Source organism: Prionailurus viverrinus, chromosome E2, assembly GCF_022837055.1.
Source record: "Prionailurus viverrinus isolate Anna chromosome E2, UM_Priviv_1.0, whole genome shotgun sequence".
NCBI lineage: Eukaryota > Metazoa > Chordata > Mammalia > Carnivora > Felidae > Prionailurus > Prionailurus viverrinus.
Window position 1 is genome coordinate 54,862,195 of NC_062575.1, and position 20,677 is coordinate 54,882,871.

General features: G+C 56.1%; 1 protein-coding gene across 1 annotated transcript in view; it reads left to right on the forward strand.

Annotated features, from left to right (window-relative positions):
* The first annotated feature begins 520 nt into the window (after window positions 1–520).
* MYH14 (myosin heavy chain 14) overlaps window positions 521–20,677 on the forward strand; it is a 91,274-nt gene continuing 71,117 nt past the window's right edge. Inside the window, exons 1-10 of the mRNA XM_047837341.1 lie at window positions 521–646; window positions 3,787–4,200; window positions 9,629–9,785; window positions 13,703–13,730; window positions 13,860–13,962; window positions 14,597–14,617; window positions 15,902–15,994; window positions 17,373–17,436; window positions 19,593–19,691; window positions 20,351–20,491. Of these exons, the coding sequence (XP_047693297.1) occupies window positions 3,793–4,200; window positions 9,629–9,785; window positions 13,703–13,730; window positions 13,860–13,962; window positions 14,597–14,617; window positions 15,902–15,994; window positions 17,373–17,436; window positions 19,593–19,691; window positions 20,351–20,491 (1,114 nt within the window). The 5' untranslated portion in view covers window positions 521–646; window positions 3,787–3,792. The remainder of the gene's footprint in view (window positions 647–3,786; window positions 4,201–9,628; window positions 9,786–13,702; window positions 13,731–13,859; window positions 13,963–14,596; window positions 14,618–15,901; window positions 15,995–17,372; window positions 17,437–19,592; window positions 19,692–20,350; window positions 20,492–20,677) is intronic.

The following is a 20,677-nucleotide window of genomic DNA, read 5'->3' on the forward strand; positions in this document are numbered from 1 at the left end:
TTTCGCCCACGAGAAGAAAGGAGCTCCGGAGGCCGGAGTAACACCGTGGTCTTCTTCGATACACCTAGTCCTTTCTGTGGATTGTGTTGTCCGGGGTTGGGGAAACTGAGGCTCAGAAAGATTAAATGTTGTCGTGAGGCACTGCTTGATTAAACACTGGGCCGGGGGCATTTTCTCCCACATCATCTTATTTCATTGGCCACAATTCACAGAGAGGAAAGCGGAGGTCCAGGTAGCTTGAGCGGGATTCGAACCGCGGAGGCTTCTCCGCCCCACCGGCCCTTGACTTTTGCCGGCCAGGAGGAGGAGGGGCGCATGGTGCCGCCGCCGCGGCCGCCGCCGCCCACCTGGCAACAATCTCATCTCCGCCTCCTCTTCCCTCCCACCTCCCCCCGCCCATCGCCCCCCCCCCCCCCCCCCCCCCCCGGTGAAAGGCCCTGCAGCCCCAGGACCCGCCCCCTTCCCAGCCGGGCAGGTGCTGGGTGACATCAGAGCCGGGCTCCCTCCCGGTGACGCGACGTGGCCCCGCCCCGCGCTGGACCGCGGAGGTAGTTGCACCTGAGAGCTCAAGCGGCCTGGGGATTCCCGTGCCCCCTCCCCATCTTCCTGATTCCCGCACCGGCCCCGCACCGGCCGGCGGCCCCAGGTAGCCCAGAGGACCCGGGGGTTGAAGGGGCGGCCACAAGGGCGCTTGGGTCTCGGGGAAATGGGGGTTGGGCGCTCGGATTCCTGGATCAGAGGAGGGGAGTTGGGGGCCAGGAATCCCGGGTCTGAGTGAGGACAGCACTGGGAACTGGACTCCTAGATTCATGAGGGAGAAAGGCACTGGGGCCAGGAACACTGAGTCTGGGGACCTGGACTCCTAGTCTTAAGGAAGGAGGGGCCTGGGGGCTCGGATTCCTGGGTCTGAGGGGGGAGCTGCTGGGGCCCAGACTCCTGGGTCTGTGGGAGGAGGGGGCTGGGAGTCCGGACTCCTGGGTCTGGGGGAGGAAGGGGCTGGGGGCCCGGACCCCTGGGTCTGAGGGAGGAGGGGGCTGGGGGCCCGAACCCCTGGGTCTGAGGGAGGAGGGCTGGGGGCCCGGATTTCCGGGTCTGGCAATGAGGGTACTCCAAAACTATCACTAGGCTGAGGTCAGAGGGCTGGATGCCAAGGGCCCAGCCCCTGCCCCAGGGGCGGATACCTGGCTCCTTTTCCTTTTCCAGCCCAGCAGTCTTTGCCCCTCCCAGGGCAGGTGAAAGCACCTGCCTTGGTGACAGTAATGAGCCCTGGCAAAGGTGTTCCTGCCGGCTCACGAGGGCGGGGCTGCCGGAGGGGCTCGGCCATTCTGAGCCAAGGCCTGCCGGCATTCCTCACCAGGGCTGTTGTTGGGGCTCAGAATTTGGATGTCCCATCATCCTCACCTCTAGCCTGGCTGCAGTGAGGTGAGGGGCCCCCGGGCTCATGGGTCCCAGGGAGGAGGGACTGGGGGCCCAGACTCCTGGCTGTAGGGAGGGGAGGCCTAGGACTGGAGGATTACAAAAACTCCCAAACTTTTCCTGGTCAAAGGTCGCAGATGGGAGGGAGCAGTGGGTGGGTGGGGTAGGGTGAAGGTAGGGGCAAAGTCCCAGGGATGGGACTTGGCTCGGGTGGATCAGGGCCTCACTGGAGGCCTGGGATTAGCCTTGGCAATTGGGGGGTCTGTGGCGTGGAGTGTGGTAGAACCCTGCTGCTTGACTGTGGGGACCCTTGGTTTGAGGCCTGAGAGCATCAGGCCCGAGGAGTGTGTGGGGGGGTCTGGGTGATGGGGCGCCCAGGTGGCTCAGTTGGTGGAGCTTCCGACTCCTGATTTGGGCTCAGGTCATGATCCCAGGGTCGTGGGATTGAGTCCCGTGTTGAGCTCCATGCTGAGCATGGCTTTAAGATTCTCTCTCTCCCTCTGCCCCTCTTCCCCACTCTTGCAATCTTTCTCTCTCTCTCAAAAAAAAAAAAAAAAAAAAAAAAAGGAATTGGGCATTTGGAGGGACTTCTCCGGGGGGTTGGAGGTGGGGGGCCTGATGGGCAGAGGCAGAAACACTGAGATGGGGAGACAAATGCTCGCGAATTCCGGTGACTGGAGTGGCGGGGCAGTGATGCGGGCGTTTGAGGTGGCGGCAGAGAAGAGGCAGACGTCTTCAGGGACAAGGGAGGGTGTTTTTCCCGACTGGTGCTTAGACCGCCCTGGAATTGCTGTGGTCTATTCACCGCTGATGTGTGTGCCCTTTGAGGGCAGGGAGGGGTCTAGCACGTTCTGGCTCACCCAGTGTCTTCACCACGGCTCATCGGCTCATGGCTCACACTGGCTGCAGAAGCTCCTTAAGGCAGGGCCCCATGGGAAGCATCTCTGGGTCCCCAGACAGCCTCAGGGAATGTTGAGTGAATGGAGAAATGAATGAATGGGGCCTCTCTCCCCATCCTAAAGAAAAGGAAGCCGGGTTGCCAGGAAGCAGGGCACGGATTACTAAAGCATGAGATTTGAGTCTGTTCTGCAGTTGTGGGGTAGGCCATAGGTGGTTGGGGAACTTGCGTGACAGAAATCAGATTGACACTTTCCTAGGGCTTACACCTAAGAGGTTGATGTCCTCATCATGACCCGGTCTGGCCCTCTTGGTCCCCCTTGTTACCTCCCCTACTGCCTTCTCCCCCCTGTTTACTCAGCTCCAGCCACACTGGCTTCTTACAATGCCATAGACACACAGGCACACTCCTGCCTCAGGGCCTTTGCATTGGCTCTTCTCCCAGCCTGGAATGCTTTACCTCTTGACATTCCCATGGCTCATCCCTTCATCTCCCTCAGGTCTTTATTCAAATACCACATCAGAGAAGCCTTCCCTGGGCAATTAAAACTGCAGCACCCCTCAATCCTCACATCTCCTGTTTCCTGCTTTATTTTTCTCCTTGACACTTATCACATTTAACATACTATATAATTTACTTATTTATCTTTTTATCTGCCTCCTGGGATTAGAGCAGCCCTATCCCATAGAAATACAATACAGGCCAAATATATAATTTAGTATTTTCTAGTTGCCACATTAAAAATGAAAAAAAAAACAACCAAAAACACACCAACTGGGGGTCACCTGGGTGGCTCAGTCGATTGAGTGTCTGACTCTTGATTTCAGCTCAGGTCATCATCCCAGGGTTGTGGGATCGAGCCCTGCATCAGGCTCTGCGCTGGGCATGAAGCCTGCTTAAGATTCTCTCTCCCTTTCTCTCCCCTGCGCACTCTCTCTTTTTCTCTAAAAACAAAAAAGCCTTTTGAGTTTTTGAGGAAACCCTCAAAAGGAACAAGTGACATTAATGATGTATTTATTTAACCGAGTGTATTCAAAATAATTGTCATTGCAGTATAGCAGTCATCAAATATAAGAAATACTAACGATTATTTTGTGGTGCCACGTCTTGGAAATCCGCCGTGCGTCTTATACTTAGGACCCTATCTCAGTTTGGATTCTCCATTTTAAGTGCCCAGGAGGCGAGCCCAGTGGCTCCCACACTGGACAGACAGCACAGGGCTGGAAGGTAGAGGCGTTATTAATGTGGGCAGAATCCTTTGCTAAGGCTTTGAATGGTGCCTGGCTCAGCCAGGCTTGTTAGATAATTATTAAATGAATGAATGGAATTAGTAAAGGAGATCTGTGGGCCCATTTTGCAGATGTGTAAAAAGAGGTCGGGCGAAGAAAGGCAGTGGGGACGGCCTGGGGGCGGGGGCGGCCCGGGCTGGGGATGGAGCCCCACCTGACTCCACTCTCTTCTCTCCCCTGCAGCAGACCATGGCCGCGGTGACCTTGTCCGTGCCTGGGCGGAAGGCGGCCCCCAGGCCCAGCCCCGTGCCAGAGGCCGCCCAGCCGTACCTGTTCACGCCCCGTGGGCCGGGCGTGGGTGGCGGGCCCGGGGGCGCGGGCACCTCGCCGCAGGTGGAGTGGACGGCGCGGCGCCTGGTGTGGGTGCCTTCGGAGCTGCACGGGTTCGAGGCGGCGGCGCTGCGGGACGAGGGCGAGGAGGAGGCCGAGGTGGAGCTGGCGGAGAGCGGGCGGCGGCTGCGGCTGCCGCGGGACCAGATCCAGCGCATGAACCCTCCCAAGTTCAGCAAGGCGGAGGACATGGCCGAGCTCACGTGTCTCAACGAGGCCTCGGTGCTGCACAACCTCCGGGAGCGATACTACTCCGGCCTCATCTACGTGAGTGGCCTCCTGCGGGGAGGGCAGTGCTGGGGGGGCGGGGGGGGGGGCGGCGGAGGAGCTGGGTGTCAGCACCCGACTGGACTCGACTGACGCTGGGCGATTTCTAATGGGCATCCCGCGCGGTTGCCAAATTCCAGTTTACTGGGCCAGCGGAACTGCCTCCGACCCCATTGGGGGTGGCCCGGAATATTATACAGTACATGCCCCGCACTTTACTGTTTTCCTCAAGTGTAAAAAAAAATTCCGATTTCGCAAATATAACACGTCCAGAGGATTTTGAGAAAGGGATGTGGGTCTGTAATAATAATGGATAACAACCCCCGGTATGGAAATGGAAACCGGCAGGTCAGGCTCTGCGCTAACCGCCTTCCATGTGTTAATTCACTCCCTCTCACTTCGCACAGAGGAGAGGCTATTATTAAGCCCCTTTTATCTAAAAGGAAACTGAGGCCCCGGAGAGATTTAATAACAGTAACAGCTGACATTCGTTAAGCATGTACTAGGCACTCTTCCGTGCATTGTCTCCATACACTTTCACAATTATAAAGCATGTTGTCTCCGTTTTACAGATGAAAAAACAAACACACACTGAGGCACAGAAAGGTCAAGTCCCTTGACCAAGGTCACCCAGTTAGACATGGCAGACCTGGGTAGTCTGGCTCCAGGCTCCATCCCTTTGCTCTGGTGCCTCTTAAGATAAAGATAATACGAGGGCGTCTGGGTGGCTCAGTCGGTTAAGCATCCGACTCAGTTTTAGCTCAGGTCATGATCTCACAGTTCGTGAGTTCACGTCCCACATGGGGCTCTGTGCGAACAGCACAGAACCTACTTGGGATTCTCTCTCTCTCTGCCCCTCCCCTGCTTGCGCTGTCTCTCTCTCTCTCTCTCTCTCTCTCTCTCTCTCTCTCTCTCAGGAATAAATAAATAAACTTGAGGAAAAAAGATACAAATGGTGTTGATGATAGTGAGGTTGACTATGGAGCATTTCCTACCTCCCATGATTTCGTCTTCACAGCAGATAGGAAGAGTAGGGCAGTGGTTCTCAAGCCTGTCTTTGCCTTAGAATCACGTGGGGAATTTTTTGAAAATATAGCACCTGAGCCCCGTCCCCCGTGTAAATCAGCCTTTCTGGGGCTGTGACAAGGCCGTTGGTCTCTTTAATAAGCTTCCAGGGTGGTTCTAATGGGCAGTCAGAGCGTTATTAGAGCAAACAGGATTAAAGAGATTGACAAAGAATGTCGACAATAATAACGAAAAATAATAATAATGGTGGCTAGCAAATATTTACTGAGCACTTACCATGTGCCAAGTGCTGTTCTAAGTGCTGACTGGGTTATCAGTGCACCCCTGGGTGGGGGACTGTTGCTATCACCTGATGTTCAGGAATGTCAAGTGACTTGGGTCCTGGGTCACCTAGATAGGAAGGAGTCAGGTCGGGATTTGAACCCAGGCAGCTGGCCCCAGAGTGGTATTCCAAACATCTGCTTACAGGACTGTGGTCTCACCGCCTTGGTGTGCCCCCCCCCCCCCAAGAAAAATCATTAAATTCCTAGCTAACACCTCGAAAGGAACAGTGCTGGTTTTATATTAAAAACAACAACAAAACTTTTTTTAATTTTTTTTTTTTACATTTATTTATTTTTAAGGACAGAGACAAAGCGCCAGCAGGGGAGGGGCAGAGAGAGAGGGAGACCCAGAATCTGATGCAGGTTCTAGGTTCTGAGCTGTCAGCACAGAGCCCGACGTGGGGCTCAAACCCACGAACCGTGAGATCATGACCTGATCTGAAGTTGGACACTCAACCGACTGAGCCATCCAGATGCCCCCAAAAACAAAACTTTAAGGAGAGTGATAAAAGGACATTGATATCGGAGTGACATATATCAAAATATTATAAACATTAATATTCATATATAAATATTATACTATAATATTATAATATATATTTAGTATAGATATTATATATTGTAAATAAATAAAGAGGCCCCAATATCCACCCTGTTAAAGGTCACAAAGCACAAGATCAGAGGTGTTTGTTTTTTTTTAATTTTTTTTAATGTTTATTTATTTTTGAGACGGAGGGAGACAGAGCATGAATGGGGGAGGGTCAGAGAGAGGGAGACACAGAATCCGAAACAGGCTCCAGGCTCTGAGCTGTCAGCACAGAGCCTGGCGCGGGGCTCGAACCCACGGACCGTGAGATCATGACCTGAGCTGAAGTTGGATGCTTAACCGACTGAGCCACCCAGGCGCTCCAAGATCAGAGTATTTTTATGAAGTCAGACTCCCGTTTAGGAAGGAGGGAACCGAGGCTGTGAGAGCCAGTGGCCGGCTCAGGCCCCTCCACTTGTGGTGACGGGCACGGGCTTTGAATCGAGGGCTGTCTGACCCTGGATGGCGTTGGCATCTTCTCCAGGCCGCACTGGCCCCTGCTGAGTCCTCCCTTGCTCTCGCAAGCCCTGGGAAAGAGACCTCTGCTCTGGATCTCACAAATGGAAGTGACATGGAAGATTCCAGAAGACTAGACAGGAAGCTAATTGGGCCTTAATAATAATCATTAGCACTTAGCGAATGCCTGCTTTCCCTGTTCTAAACTTTCTGATGTGATCTTGCTGACCCGCCCCCCGGCTCCCCTGCCCAGGGCTGCAAGGTAGGAATTAGCAACTATTCCCACATCTTGGAGAGGAGAGGCCGTTGGCCCGGCAGTAGTTAGCAGCTAACGTATTGCGCCCGCACAGGGCGCCCGGGCCCTTGCTGTGCCCCACTCGTGCAAGGTGAACCTGTGGATGGTTCCCAGCAGCCGTATGTGGATAGTGCTGTTCCTGTCCTCGTGTGATGAGAAAGTGAGACCCAGAAAGCTCCAGGCGCTTGCTCAGGGGGCCAGCCAGAAGATGCTAGAGGTGTCATCAGGCTGCACCCGTCCTGCCTTCGGCCCCCGCTTTGTAAATATTTGCTTAGCGGCTGACCGGTGATGGGGAAGGTGGTGTCGCCCGGTGGAGAGTGAGGTGTCTGGGGCGCCAGAAACCCGGTTTCGGCCACTAATAACGTTATTTGGCTTTGAGTCGCTGAGGGTCTCAGTCCCTTTGCTGGGATGCTTCGGGCGGGAAGGGAACCCGCGTGTGGGGAGCACACGCTGTGCTCCCTGCTCCTAGAGGCACCGAGGCGGTTCACTCCGAATCTTTCTAGGTGGTGGGGGCGCCCCGGTGGCTCAGTCGGTTAAGCGTCTGACTCTTGGTTTCGGCTCAGGTCACGATCTCACGGTTCGTGAGTTCGAGCCCCGCATCAGAACCTGCTTGCGGTTCTCCCCGTGTCTGTCTGTCTGTCTCTCTTTCTCCCTGCCCCTCCCCCACTGGGGTGCGCGCATGCACGCTCGCGCGCGCTCTCTCTCTCTCTCTCAAAATAAATAAATAAATAACCATTAGACAATAAAAACAAGAATCGTTCTAGGTGGTGAGGGTTAAAAGCCCCATTTCCCAGGCCTGGGAACTGAGGCTCACAGAGGGCAAATCCCTCCGATGTGCCAGCCACATGCAGCTGGAAACCCGGGATGACTCGGCTTCCGAAGTCTGAGCGAGCTCCGAGCTCCCAGCTCCCAGGCGGGATGGGTAACATGAGAGTCTCGGACCTGCGTTGGGAGTGCCTTTTATGGGCCCCGCCTTGGGCCAGCTGGTTTTTATTCATTATCTCCCTTAATCCCCACAGCCTCTGTAATGAGGTGGGGAGGAGACCGAGACTGGGGAGAGAGACCTGGGGTGGGGAGGGGGGGTGGGGGGGGGTGGTAGTTGCTGGGCTGGTCCGCTTCAGAACCCCGAGGGCTGGGGCCGTGGGGCTCCAGACCCTTCTGCCGGGCGTCCCCAGCTCTGCATGCCCCAGCCTCTGCCCTTTGCTCCCTGGCCTTGGCAGACAACTTGGGTTGCCACGGGGTGGAGGGGTGTTGCCCGGGCAACGAGGTGTGGCTGGCAGGAGGGGGCTGCGGTGAGCTGATGGGTGGCGTGGGGAGGGGGTTCCTCTGCCAGCCGGGAGTGGGGGCCGGGGCGCCAGGAGCCATGAGATACCCTCCCAGGGAATGTGGTCCGGCCGCCCCGCCCTCTGCTGCGAACAGGGGAGCTCAAGGCAGGGAGGGCAGACACCCAGCAAACCGGTTGTTCTGCTCCCGGCCCGGCCACCCACCCTCCCACCATTAAAAGGTTGGCACCAGGGAGCTGGGCCAGCCTGTGGTGGCCACACCCTGAGAAGCTCGAGCTGTCTGAGCTTAAAGCAGTCCTTGTATCAGCCAGCTAAGTAGCTGGCTAGCTGGCTGAGTAGCCGAGCGGCTTAATAGTTAACTAGCCGGGGCCCCGAGCAGCTAACTGTCTGGCTAATTTTGTGGGCAACTCCGGCTAGCTTCGCCGGCTAGCTCTCTGGGTCGGTCTAGCTAGGTGGCCAGGCAGCTCTCTGGCCATCCTGTCGCCTCTCTGTGCCCTCAGTGCCTCCCGTCTACCAGATGCTCTGTGTGAGCTGGAAAAGCTCTTAACCCGTTAACGGGGCCCTGAACCCCAGGCCCCCACGGGTGTGACGACGAATTCGGGGCGTCCGTAAACTTGGACGCAAGAAAAATCGCAGCTTTATTTCCACGCACCTTGAAACCTGACGCTTAGCATTTCCAAACCCCGATGGGAGTGTACCTCAAAGGCTGTCGCGTACGAGGCCCTGTGAGTCTGTTTTCAGTAGAAACCGCAGACTTGTCCCTGTCCTGTTTCAGCTGCAGAGACTGTGATGGCTTCTGAGGCTGTTTTATGCCCGTGCGCACAAAGACATCCAAATTATTCCTCTTTTGCCTCTTTCAGTGCAAACAGCACTCACCTTGTTTTCTTTATTCGATAATGTTTTGGAGAGAATTCTCCATCTGTACACCGAGAGCGTCCTGGGAGTCCATTGAAAGAACACGCATGCTGGGTCAGCTGGACGCACCTGCAGCTCTTGATCTCGGGATCATGGGTGTGAGCCCCAAGTCGGAGGTAGAGATGACTTAAATAAGTTAGTTAAAAAAAAAAAAAAAAAAGAACATGAAGGCAGGTCGTTTTCAGTCTCCCGCCATTATATAGGGTGGTGCATGTGAGCTGGCACGTGGTCGCTTTCTGTGTGTGTGCGTCCAGGCGGTGATGGGCTGTGAGCCAAGTCTGGCTGGCTGTAAAGGCCACACTCTCTCTCACGGTGAATCGTCCATACAGCACTTTTGTGCCATTTGGAAAGATCCTCTTCTGCCATCGGCCTGAAAGTCTTTGTAACAAAAGTTCGAATCTACGTTCTCCTGGTGTGAATGGCAACCCCTCTGATGGATATCCTCGTGCAGTGCACAACGTGCCCAACCGCACATGGCAGTCCCATGCTGCCCTCTGGGCCTCAGGCAGGCAGCTGAAGCCCTCTCCTTTCTTGCCCATTGCAGACGTACTCTGGCCTTTTCTGTGTGGTCATCAATCCATACAAGCAACTTCCCATCTATACGGAGGCCATTGTGGAGATGTACCGGGGCAAGAAGCGCCATGAAGTACCACCCCACGTGTATGCGGTGACAGAGGGGGCCTACCGAAGCATGCTCCAGGGTGAGTGTGGGGCTGGGACTGCTGGGCATGTCTTTCCAAGGGGGGCTGGTCTGGGGGTCAGAATAAGATGACAGGTTAAGAATTTCAGACTCTGTGAGGCTTCTTTGTGGGGCAGGAGGAAACACAAATGGAGGGCTCAGCGGGCAAGTTCTGGTCCTACCAGACAGGCCCCCTTTTTATTTGTCTCTGTGTTCGCTCACCCAGGCCTCTGCAACATTTCCTCTTGAGACAGTGGTTCTTGGTGTTCATTCATTCAACACTTATGTCGTGGACATGATCTGCATTGCCACGGAATTAATGTCAGCCCCATGATGATGGGCAACATGGGGTTGCTGTGTACAGCTGGTCAGGTTGCACAAAGATGTCCAGGCAGGGGCACAGGGGTGACTCGGTTAAGTGTCTGACTTCGGCTCAGGTCATGATCTCATGGTTCACGAGTTCTGAGCCTGCTTCGGATCCTGTGTCTCCCCCTTTCTCTCTGTCCCTCCCCTGCTTATGCTCTGTCTCTCTCTTTTTCAAAAGTAAGTAAGACATTTACAAAATTTTTAAAAAGTTTTTAATGTTTTATTTATTTTTGAGAGAGCGAGAGAAAGCACGAGCAGGGGAGGGGCAGAGAGAGAGGAGGACACAGAATCCGAGGCAGGCTCCAGGTTCCGAGCCATCAGCACAGAGCCCGATGCGGGACTCGAACTTATGAGCTGTGAGATTGTGACCTGAGCCGAAGTGGGATGCTTAATTGACTGAGCCACCCAGGCGCCCCTAGAAAATATATATATATATTTTTTTTTAAAATTTTTTTTAATGTTTATTCATTTTTGAGACAGAGAGAGACAGAGCATGAATGGGGGAAGGTCAGAGAGAGAGAGGGAGACACAGAATCTGAAACAGGCTCCAGGCTCTGAGCTGTCAGCACAGAGCCCGACGCGGGGCTCGAACTCACATACCGCGAGATCGTGACCTGAGCCGAAATCGGACGCCCAACCGACTGAGCCACCCAGGCGCCCCTAGAAAATATTTTTGAAAATGAAAAAAAAAAGATGTTCAGGCAAAATTACATAATTCACGTGTCTTATACGTAACGTAACCATTATGTATTTATTGTAAGTTTATTTGAATAACTATTTGGTTTATATAAAGCACATTCACTATTTTAAAATGTACGTCTTACTGACGTATAATAGTATGCAGCAGGATATTTATATGGTACCTATATACTTACGTCATTTATATCCTTATATCGCTTGTGTATCTTATATCATTTATCACATGCCATCGTTCTATCGTGTGTTATAATACCGCATTTATATTATATAACGCAGTGGTTCTCGGAGTGTGGTGCCCTCACCACCAGCATCAGCATCACCTGGGCACTTGTCAGACCTGCCAACTTGGGCCCCACTCCAGACCTGCTAAGGCAGAGAAACTCTCGGGGTGAGGCTCAGCGGTCAGTGTTGGCACAAGATTCCTGGGCTCCTTCCGGGGATTCTGATGCTGGAGCCAAGATTGAGACCCACTGGTGTAATATCCGATATATCACACGCCTGCATTATGCGATAGAACGCATCCGTATGCGATGTTCTTGTATTCACATTATAAATTTCTATGTAATCATCGGGAGCGCTGATTGCCTTTCGTTATGTCACCTAATTTGTTCTACGTTTCTTTTTAAAATAATTTTTAGCCACTATTACATATTAGTTATTACGTCTCGGGAATAAATCAACGTACAATAAAGTAAGGCTGAGTGGCTACTCTGTGCTAGGCACCTTTCGTGAATCAACAGGTTTAAATCTCACAGCAACCCCATGACGTAGGTGTGCTCATTATCCCTGCTTTCCAGATGGGGAAACTGAGGCACAGAGCGGTGTGGTCATTGCCTACAGTTCAGTGGTGGGTGGGTGTCTGGGATGGGACTTGAACTGAGGGCCCCCAACCTCCGCCTCCCTGTAAGTCACGCTGTGTGTCGCATCCTCCTCCTGGGCTGGGTGCTGTGGGTGTTAACGTGTGACCCGCCTGGGTTCCGATGCCGCACCCCAACTCAGTCCCTTGCTTGCTGTGTGACCCTGGCAGAGTGGCTCCCTGTCTCTGAATCTCAGTTTCCTCACCTGTAAAATGGAGACGATAAACTTCAGCTGAATAGAACGTGGTTCACTCAACAAACTACAATTCGTGCTGGGTGTGTGAGAGTCAAAGACGTGAGAGCGAGATCCTGGGCCCCAGGGCTCAGCCCTGGACAAAAAACAGGCCGCAAAGCAGCACTCTATACCAGCTAGTATGTAGAAACTTTTTGGACGTTCTCTCTGAGTTCTGACTACAGCCCTGTGATGTCAGGGCAGATTTGAGCCCCGTCTTTGAGATGGGGAAACTGAGGCACAGAGCACCTCGGAGTTACTAGGCAGAGAGGAGGCTGGACCTTGAACCCACGTCCGTATGGCTGCCAAACCAGGCTGAATGCAGCTCTCCCTCTGGCTTAAAACCACGTAGAGGCCTCCTGTCCTGCTTAAAAACCATCCAGATCTTTTTTTTTTTTTAAGTTTATTTATCTATTTTGAGAAAGGGAGTGAGTGTGAGCAGGGGAAGGGCAGAGAGAGAGAGAGAAAGAAAGAGAGAATAAATCCCAAGCAGACCCCACACTGTCAGCGTGGAGTCTGACGTGGGGCTCAAACTCATGAACTGTGAGATTATGACCTGAGCTGAAACCCAAGAGTCAGATGCCTAACCGACTGAGCCACCCAGGCGCCACCCCCCATTCAGAGCCTATAACCATGGCCTCCAAACCCCTCTGCACCTATCTCCAGCTGTGTCCTGTCCCCCAGCCTCACTGGCCTCCTTTCTGTCTCTCAGACATCTCCAGCTTGGTCCCACCACAGGGCCTTTGCACTGGCTGTGTCCTCTGCCTGGAATGCTCTTGCCCTACTTCCTCGTCCTGTAGGGCTGAGCTGAAACACCACCTCTTCGGGGAAGCCTTCCTGGCTCTCTACCCCTCAGTCACTTCTTTGCACCAGGGTTTCTTATTCCTCACCCTATTGGCATTTGGGGCTGGATGATTCCTTACATAGGGGCGTCTCATGCATTGTAGGGTGCTTGACAGGATTCCCGGTTGTGACAATCAAGGATGTCTGCGGGCATTACTAACCAGTCAGATCACCTTCGGTTTTACTTTATGTGCTTCTTGTCCCCACTCAAGCAGAAGCTCTGTGAGGGGGCAGGGACCTTGCCAGTTCCCACTGTCGTAGGCGGCTGGCACTCAGTAGGTAGTCAGTGCACGTTTCTTGAAGGGTTGTGTCAGACGCAGGGTGAGCGCTGGGGGAGTCGCTGCTGTGTTGTGGCCTGTTGGATATCAAAGGCACACGCAGGGGCTCAAATTGAAGTTTGTTGAAGGAATGACATTCTTTCCGGTTGGAGTTCATTGGCTCCCTTTTATAGGTCAGGAAACTGAGGCTGAGGGAGGGATAGCTACTTTGCCAGCATCACATAGCAGGCAAGAGGCTGAGTTGGGCTGGGGTATTAGAATCCAAGAGTGTCACACACCAAAGCCCTTCTTGGGGGCGGGGTGCCTGGGTGGCTGAGTCGGTTGGGCATCCGGCTTCCGCTCAGGTCATGATTTTGCAGTCCCTAGGTTCGAGCCCCACGTCGGGCTCTGTGCTGACGGCTCAGAGCCCGGAGCCTGCTTCGGATTCTGTGTCTCCCTCTCTCCCTGCCCCTCCCCTGCTTGCGCTCTCTCTCTCTCTCTCTCTCTCTCTCTCTCTCTCTCTCTCTCTCTCAAAAATAAATAAACATTAAAAAAATTTTTTTAAACCCTTTTTGGGGGCAAAAGGCTTCCTTACCCCCTTTGAAAAGGGTTTGGTATAAGGGACCAAAGTCTCACTAGAGAGACGAGACCCTCCAGGTGACCTGTTCCCCTCTATCTCTTCCAGATCGTGAAGATCAGTCCATTCTCTGCACGTGAGTAATCCTGGAGGACTTCCTGGAGGAGGCAGGGTCCTGGCTGGGTGTGGCTCTGCTTGGAATGGGCAGGTCTTACCTGGCACCACGGTCCACCCTTTTGCTTCCCCCTTGTGTTCTCCCCCATAGTGGGGAGTCCGGGGCTGGGAAGACAGAAAACACCAAGAAGGTCATCCAGTACCTCGCCCACGTGGCATCGTCCCCAAAGGGCAGGAAGGAGCCAGGCGTACCGGTGAGTTACCTGCCTTGGGACCCGCTCTGGACCCTGCCACCAGCAGTGCCCCCTCCATCCCAGGCTCTGCTTTCCCCATGATCCCCTGCCTCCCGTGTGGAGGGCCACGGCTGTGAGCCTTCAACCGGCTGCCCGTGCTGCCTGCACGCCTGCTGTGTGCCTGGAAACGGAAATTCGAGGGCCGGTTCTTGACCCCCCCTTAGCTCTTGGAACGGCACCCAGCACGTGGTAGGCGCTGACGGTCTTGAGCACCTACTGCGTGTCAGGCCTGATCTGAGCACCTGCAGTCCTCAGTGTACTTCAGCAGGGAGCGTCTACGTAGTGCCCGTCTCTCTTCTTAACGTTAAACCCAACGCTCCAGTGAGTGGGTGTCGTTTTCCTGAGTGAAAGAGGAGGAACCGAGGGTGAGGCTGGGGTGCCTTGGTCGTCGGAGGTCACGCTCCCAGGAAGGGGCTGGAGAGGATTCGAACCCAGGCCACCCGACCCCACGTGCCCAGTTTCGCAGCCCCTCACATTTCTCCCCACCCTGCCCGCCACCCGGGATCTCCGGTTCACCTGTGTGTCTGTCCACGTTCCATGTGCCGCGTCCCGGTCTGTGTCCTGGTCCGTGTCTCGTGTCCCGTGGCTTCCTCAGGCTGCCATCACCGTGTCTTATGTGAGTAGCCGGGAGTCGCCTCAAGTCCTGCCCTCGTGCCCCGCCCCCCGGGTCAGCCCCACCCATGTCCTCCCGGCAGACAGGTCCAGGGCATCGCCGGCCACCGGGGAGCCGTGCTCCTGTTTCTGTGTGCCTGCCGGGCCGTGTGCCGTCACTTAATGCAGCCCCACTGTGTACATGCGGGGCTCCCCACTGCTGTTGTGGGGCACACACCGGGTTCCATGCTACTGTGTGGTATGGCCCTACCATGGCCCACGCAGCTTGTTGATGTCAAAATTCTTTCGAATGTTCAGAGTCAGACCTGAGTGGTAGAGGGGACCTACCGCCTCTTGAATGCCTACTATCTGCCAGACTTTGAAGCACGTCATATTGATAGTACAGATCTTTTTTTCTTTTTAAAAAAAATTCTTATTTATTTATTTATTTATTTATTTAAAAAAATTTTTTTTAACATTTATTTATTTTTGAGACAGAGAGAGACAGAGCATGAACGGGGGAGGGGCAGAGAGAGAGGGAGACACAGAATCGGAAACAGGCTCCAGGCTCTGAGCGGTCAGCACAGAGCCCGACGTGGGGCTCGAACTCACGGACTATGAGATCATGACCTGAGCCGAAGTCGGACGCTTAACCGGCGCCCCAAAAAATTCTTATTTATTTATTTTGAGAGAGAGAGAGTGAGTGCGGGATGGGCAGAGAGAGAGGAAGAGAGAGCCTCCCAAGCAGGCTCCTTGCTGTTAGCACACAGCCTGATGCGGGGCTCGAACTCATGAAAACCATAAGACCATGACCTGGGCTGAAACCGAGTCGGATGCTTATCTGACCGAACCAACCGGGTGCCCCTAGATTTTTTTTTTTTTAATTTTTAATGTTTGTTTATTTTTGAGAGACAGAGAGAGACAGAGCACGAGTAGGGGAGGGGCAGAGAGAGAGGGAGACAGAGAATCCGAAGCAGGCTCCAGGCTCCGAGCTGTCAGCACAGAGCCCGATGTGGGGCTCCAACTCCGGAACTTCGAGGTCATGACCTGAGCCAAAGTCAGACGCTTAACCGACTGAGCCCCTCAGGCGTCCCTCTCAAGGGATCACATTGTGATCTGCAGCTGGCTTTTGTTATGTTTTGTGATGTTTCCACTTCTCCTTGTATCTTGGAGTTTCTCCCTGTTCCCTTAACAATCGGGAAAGCAGGCCCCACCCAGCCAGTTGCAGCACAGACCCCTCCCCAACAGCTGGGCCAGCCCCCCCCCCCCCAGGCGGTCCTCACTGACCTGCTGTCTCCCATGCCCGCAGGGTGAGCTGGAGCGCCAGCTTCTTCAGGCCAACCCCATCCTAGAGGCCTTCGGCAATGCCAAGACAGTGAAGAATGACAACTCTTCCCGATTTGTGAGTGCCTGGGGCGGGGGGTGGGGGGAAGGGAGGCCGCAAGTTGGCTGCACGGTCAGTGAGATGGGAGGTAGGAGTGTAGGGGGTGGTAAAGGGGAAAGGAAGATGGTGTAGACTGGCTGAGGGAGGAGGGTGCCGGGAACTAGACTCCTAGGTCTGAGGGAGGAGCCAGGGACTGGACTGCTGGGTCTGAGGGAGGAGGGGGCTGGGGCAGGACTCCTGGGTCTGAGGGAGGAGGGGCTGGGGGCCTGGACTCCAAGGTCTGAGGGAGGAGGGGCTGGGGGTCAGGACTCCAGGGTCTGAGGGAGGAGGGGCTGGGGGTCAGGACTCCAGGGTCTGAGGGAGGAGGGGGCTGGGGCAGGACTCCTGGGTCTGAGGGAAGAGGGGGCTGGGGGCAGAACGCCAGGATATGAGGCAGGAGGGGGCTGAGACAGGACCCTTGGGTCTGAGGGAGGAGGGGCTGGGAGCAGGACTCCTGGGTCTGAGGGAGGAGGGGCTGAGGGCCTGGACCCCTGGGTCTGGGGGAGGGGCTGGGGGCCAGGACTCCTGGGTCTGAGGGAGGAGGGCCTGGGTGCAGGACTCCTGGGTCTGAGGGAGGAAGGGCTGGGGGCCAGGACTCCTGGGTCTGAGGGAGGAGGTCCTGGGGGCCAGAACTCCTGGGACTGAGGGAGGAAGGGTTGGGGGCCAGGACTCCTGGGTCTGAGGGAGGAGGGGCTGGGGGTTTGGACTCCTGGGTCTGAGGGAGGAGGGCCTGGGTGCAGGACTCCTGGGTCTGAGGGAGGAAGGGCTGGGGGCCAGGACTCCTGGGTCTGAGGGAGGAGGGCCTGGGGGCCAGGACTCCTGGGACTGAGGGAGGAAGGGTTGGGGGCCAGGACTCCTGGGTCTGAGGGAGGAGGGGCTGGGGGTTTGGACTCCTGGTCTGAGGGAGGAGGGGCTGGGAGTCTGAACTCCTGGGTCTGAGGGAGGAGGGGCTGGAGGCCTGGACTCCTGGGTCTGAGGGAGGAGGGGCTGGGGGCCTGGACTCCAAGGTCTGAGGGAGGAGGGGCTGGGGGTCAGGACTCCAGGGTCTGAGGAAGGAGGGGCTGGGGGTCAGGACTCCAGGGTCTGAGGGAGGAGGGGGCTGGGGGCCTGGATTCCTGGGTCTGAGGGAGGAGGGGGCTGGGGCCTGAGGAAAGCAGCCAAAGGGGCCTGGACCTTAGCTTCCCCAGGGACCCCCTGGTTGGGACCTCATGATTGGGATGGGGCTCAGGAGGAGAGAGAAAGAAAGTTGAGATGCCGCCCTAGTTCTGGGAGGGGTGAGTGTGGGTTAGGGGTGCTGTTCAGGTCCTCAGGGGGGGCAGGAGGACCCTCAGCTAACTCCCAACCCCTTCCTTCCCAGGGCAAGTTCATCCGCATCAACTTTGATGTGGCCGGGTACATCGTGGGCGCCAACATCGAGACCTGTATCCTCTCGTAGCCCCCGAGGGGCACCTGGCGGCCGGGGAGGGTGGCCCTTGGGATCTCCCTTCTTGCAGGAAACAGGTGTTCACACACACTGGGAAGCCTGGCTCCTCGCTGCTCAGAAACGGTGCCTCAGTTTCCCCCTCTGTGAAAGAGAAAGGAACCTTGGGTAGGCGTAGGTGCAGCGCCTCCCCGTGGAGGGAGGAAGGCAGGGGCGGTGGGGTGGCCGCGGCTTTACCGCAGAGAGAGGACACAGGGCACAGCCAGCAAAGGGAGAAGGTGCTTGGGGCAAGTGTGGGGGGGACCAGGGCAGAGTCTCCTCCCCGTGGAGTCACACATGACGCACAAAATGCGACAACGCATGTGAGGTGTCGATCAAACAGAGGAGCTCCAGGAGTGCAGCATTTAAGAGGAGGGGCAAAGAAATCACAACGACCTGGGTTCACATTCTGGCTCTGCCACTTTGAGCCGTGGGACCTACGGTATGTTTTTTGACCGCTCTGTGCCTCAGTTTCCCCCTGTGTGCACAGGGAAGGATCATAGAACCTGCCCTCGAAGGGTTGTAGGACAATGGGGGTCAAATTAGTAGCATGGCACCCACCACATGGTAAGCATTCCAGAACGAGCTGCCATCGTTCGGAGTTAATGATGGGAATAAATTAGCAATGTCCTTATGGGAGTTACTGGGAGCTTCCTGGGGCTTTTGGCCTCGGGTCCCCTGGAACTACCGGCATCTGCAGCCCACACTGCTCCTCAGCATCGAGGCTCCTGCTTACGCAGGTTCTTAGAGTTCCCGGCTCTTCCTGCCCCATCCATCCCGCCATCTCGTACCTCCTCTGACCCCGTGGCTCCTGGTGAGGGGTGGGGGGAGGAGGACATTTGTCTTCTCTGCCCACCTCCAGATACAAACTTTCTTTGTCCGCACTCCCCTTCTAGTTCCAGCTGCCCCCTCTGGGCAGATCTCTAGTGCATGGCTGCCTCTGCCTCGGGGCCAATGACCAGCCTGTGGGTTGATGTTCATGGGGGGTGAGGTGGGGGGGGGGTGTGCCACCCCCAGGCCAATCAGCAATCAGGTGGGTCTCAGGCTCAACCTGACCCCTCAGCCCTAGCGTCACCATGACCAGAATTTTTTTTTTTAAGTTTATTTACTTCTTTTGAGAGAGACAGAGACAGCGCAAGTCGGGGAGGGGCAGAGAGAGAGAGGGAGAGAGAGAGAGTCCCAAGCAGGCTCCACGCCGTCAGCACGGAGCCCAATGCGGGGCTCGAACCCGTGAAACCATGAGATCATGACCTGAGCCGAAACCCAAGAGTTGGACGCTTAACCGACCGAGCCACCCAGGCGCCCCGAGCATGACCAAAATTTCTGGAGGGTTGCTCCTCTGAGAGCTCACCCTATGAGATCCCAGCTCCTCTCTCTGTATCCATACCAGCCAGATATGGCTATCATCCCATTTAACACAAAAGGAAACCGAGGCTTGGGGTGCGTGCTCCCCCAAGCCTACCCTGCCTCGGGGCATCCCTTCCACGGATCATCTCCTTCTTACCTGAGCAGGTTAGCGACCCCGGGCTTTTGGTCAATGGTTTGCAGCTGACCTTGGTCAGGGCTCCCCAGGGTAGGTCTTATGTGACTGCCGTCCCTCGAAATAGGTGCTTCGCGGTCCATGAGCGTGAGGCACAGAGGGGCAAACACGTTATCAGGTGTTTGATTTTACTTTAGGGCGGCTTGCCAGTTTTTAGTGCGTGAACGTGCCATGTGACTTTCCTGGAAGGGAGGCGCCGATGGCCCCCCGTATCTGTACAGGGAAACTGAGGCTGGCAGGGAAACAACGGACAGAGAGGTTCTTGGTCGCGGTTAACTACATGCCAGGCACCGCTCTGGGTGTTGGACGCACGGTAACGCACCTGCCCTCGCAGCGGCTCATTCCTGCGTGTTGCGTCCCCCCTGTTGCACAGATGAGGAAACTAAGGCGCGGTGTTTGAGTGACGGCTCTGAGGCCACTCTTCCAGTTAGTGGCAAGGACGCTGGCCTGGGCTGTGAACAGCTCCACGGTTTCACAGGAGAGCGGTGGGGAGCGGCGTGGGTCGAGGGCACTGTGTGGGCTTGCCTCCCCGCCCGTCACCACCCTTTCCCTGTGGCACTTGACTCCTGGCCGCCCAGACCTGCTGGAGAAGTCGAGGGCCATCCGCCAAGCCAAGGACGAGTGCAGCTTCCACATCTTCTACCAGCTGCTGGGAGGCGCGGGAGAGCAGCTCAAGGGTCAGTGCAGGGGCTCACGGGGCGTGGGAGGGAGCCCCGGGTGGGCGTCTGGCTTCCCTGGGCCCCCGGAGGAGGAAACGGGAGGCGCTAGAATTTGCCAGGCACCTCCTTGAGGTCAGGCTCCTGCTGGGCGGTGGATACGGGTCCCCTCTACGCCGCCTCCTGCCTGAGCTCCCCCCTGTCTCCTCTTTGCTCCTCCCACGCTCTGGCTGAAGAAAGTCCGGGGCTCCCATTTACAGTGGTCCCCACCGTCCCGAGGCTCCTTCTCAGGCTGGCTCCTTCGCCCGTAGCCTTGGCTGCCTCCTGCCCCCCCCCCCCCCCCCGTCAGGCTCCAGGACCCACGTGCCTTCTGCTGCCAGCCCCACTGTCCCACGGCTTCCGCTAACTCAGGCCCCCGAGGCCTCATTGCTTCTGCAGCCCCTGCCTGCCCTGGGCAGTTACGGGACTGGACAGTCTCTCCGGAAGGAGGGAAGACGAAAGGGTCTGATGTGTGCTAAGCGTGCACTCCACCGTGAGGGAAGGGTCCTCACTCGTGGGACAGGAGGAGACTGAGGTCCCCGGTGGGGAAGCGACGCTTGCCCCGGGGGTGGCCATTGGGAGGTGAGTCTGACTCCACAGCTCGCCCCTGACCTTAGGCCTCCACTCATGACACCCTGCAGCTGACCTCCTCCTGGAGCCTTGCTCCCACTACCGCTTCCTGACCAACGGGTCGTCGTCCCCTCCCGGCCAGGAGCGGGAACTCTTCCACGAGACTCTGGAGTCGCTGAGGGTCCTGGGATTCACCCCGGAGGAAATCACCTGTGAGTGAGCCCCAAACCCCGGCTGCAGGTGGGGCTGGGGCGCCGCATGGGCAGGCGGGGAACCTGGACAGTCAGTCCCGGTTTGGGAAAAAGAACCAGGGGCGGGGGGGGCGGAAGCTGGAGGAGGGAGGAAGTGTAGCTTTAAGGAGGGGATCGGGGAAGGGGACACGGCGACGGTAGCCCCTG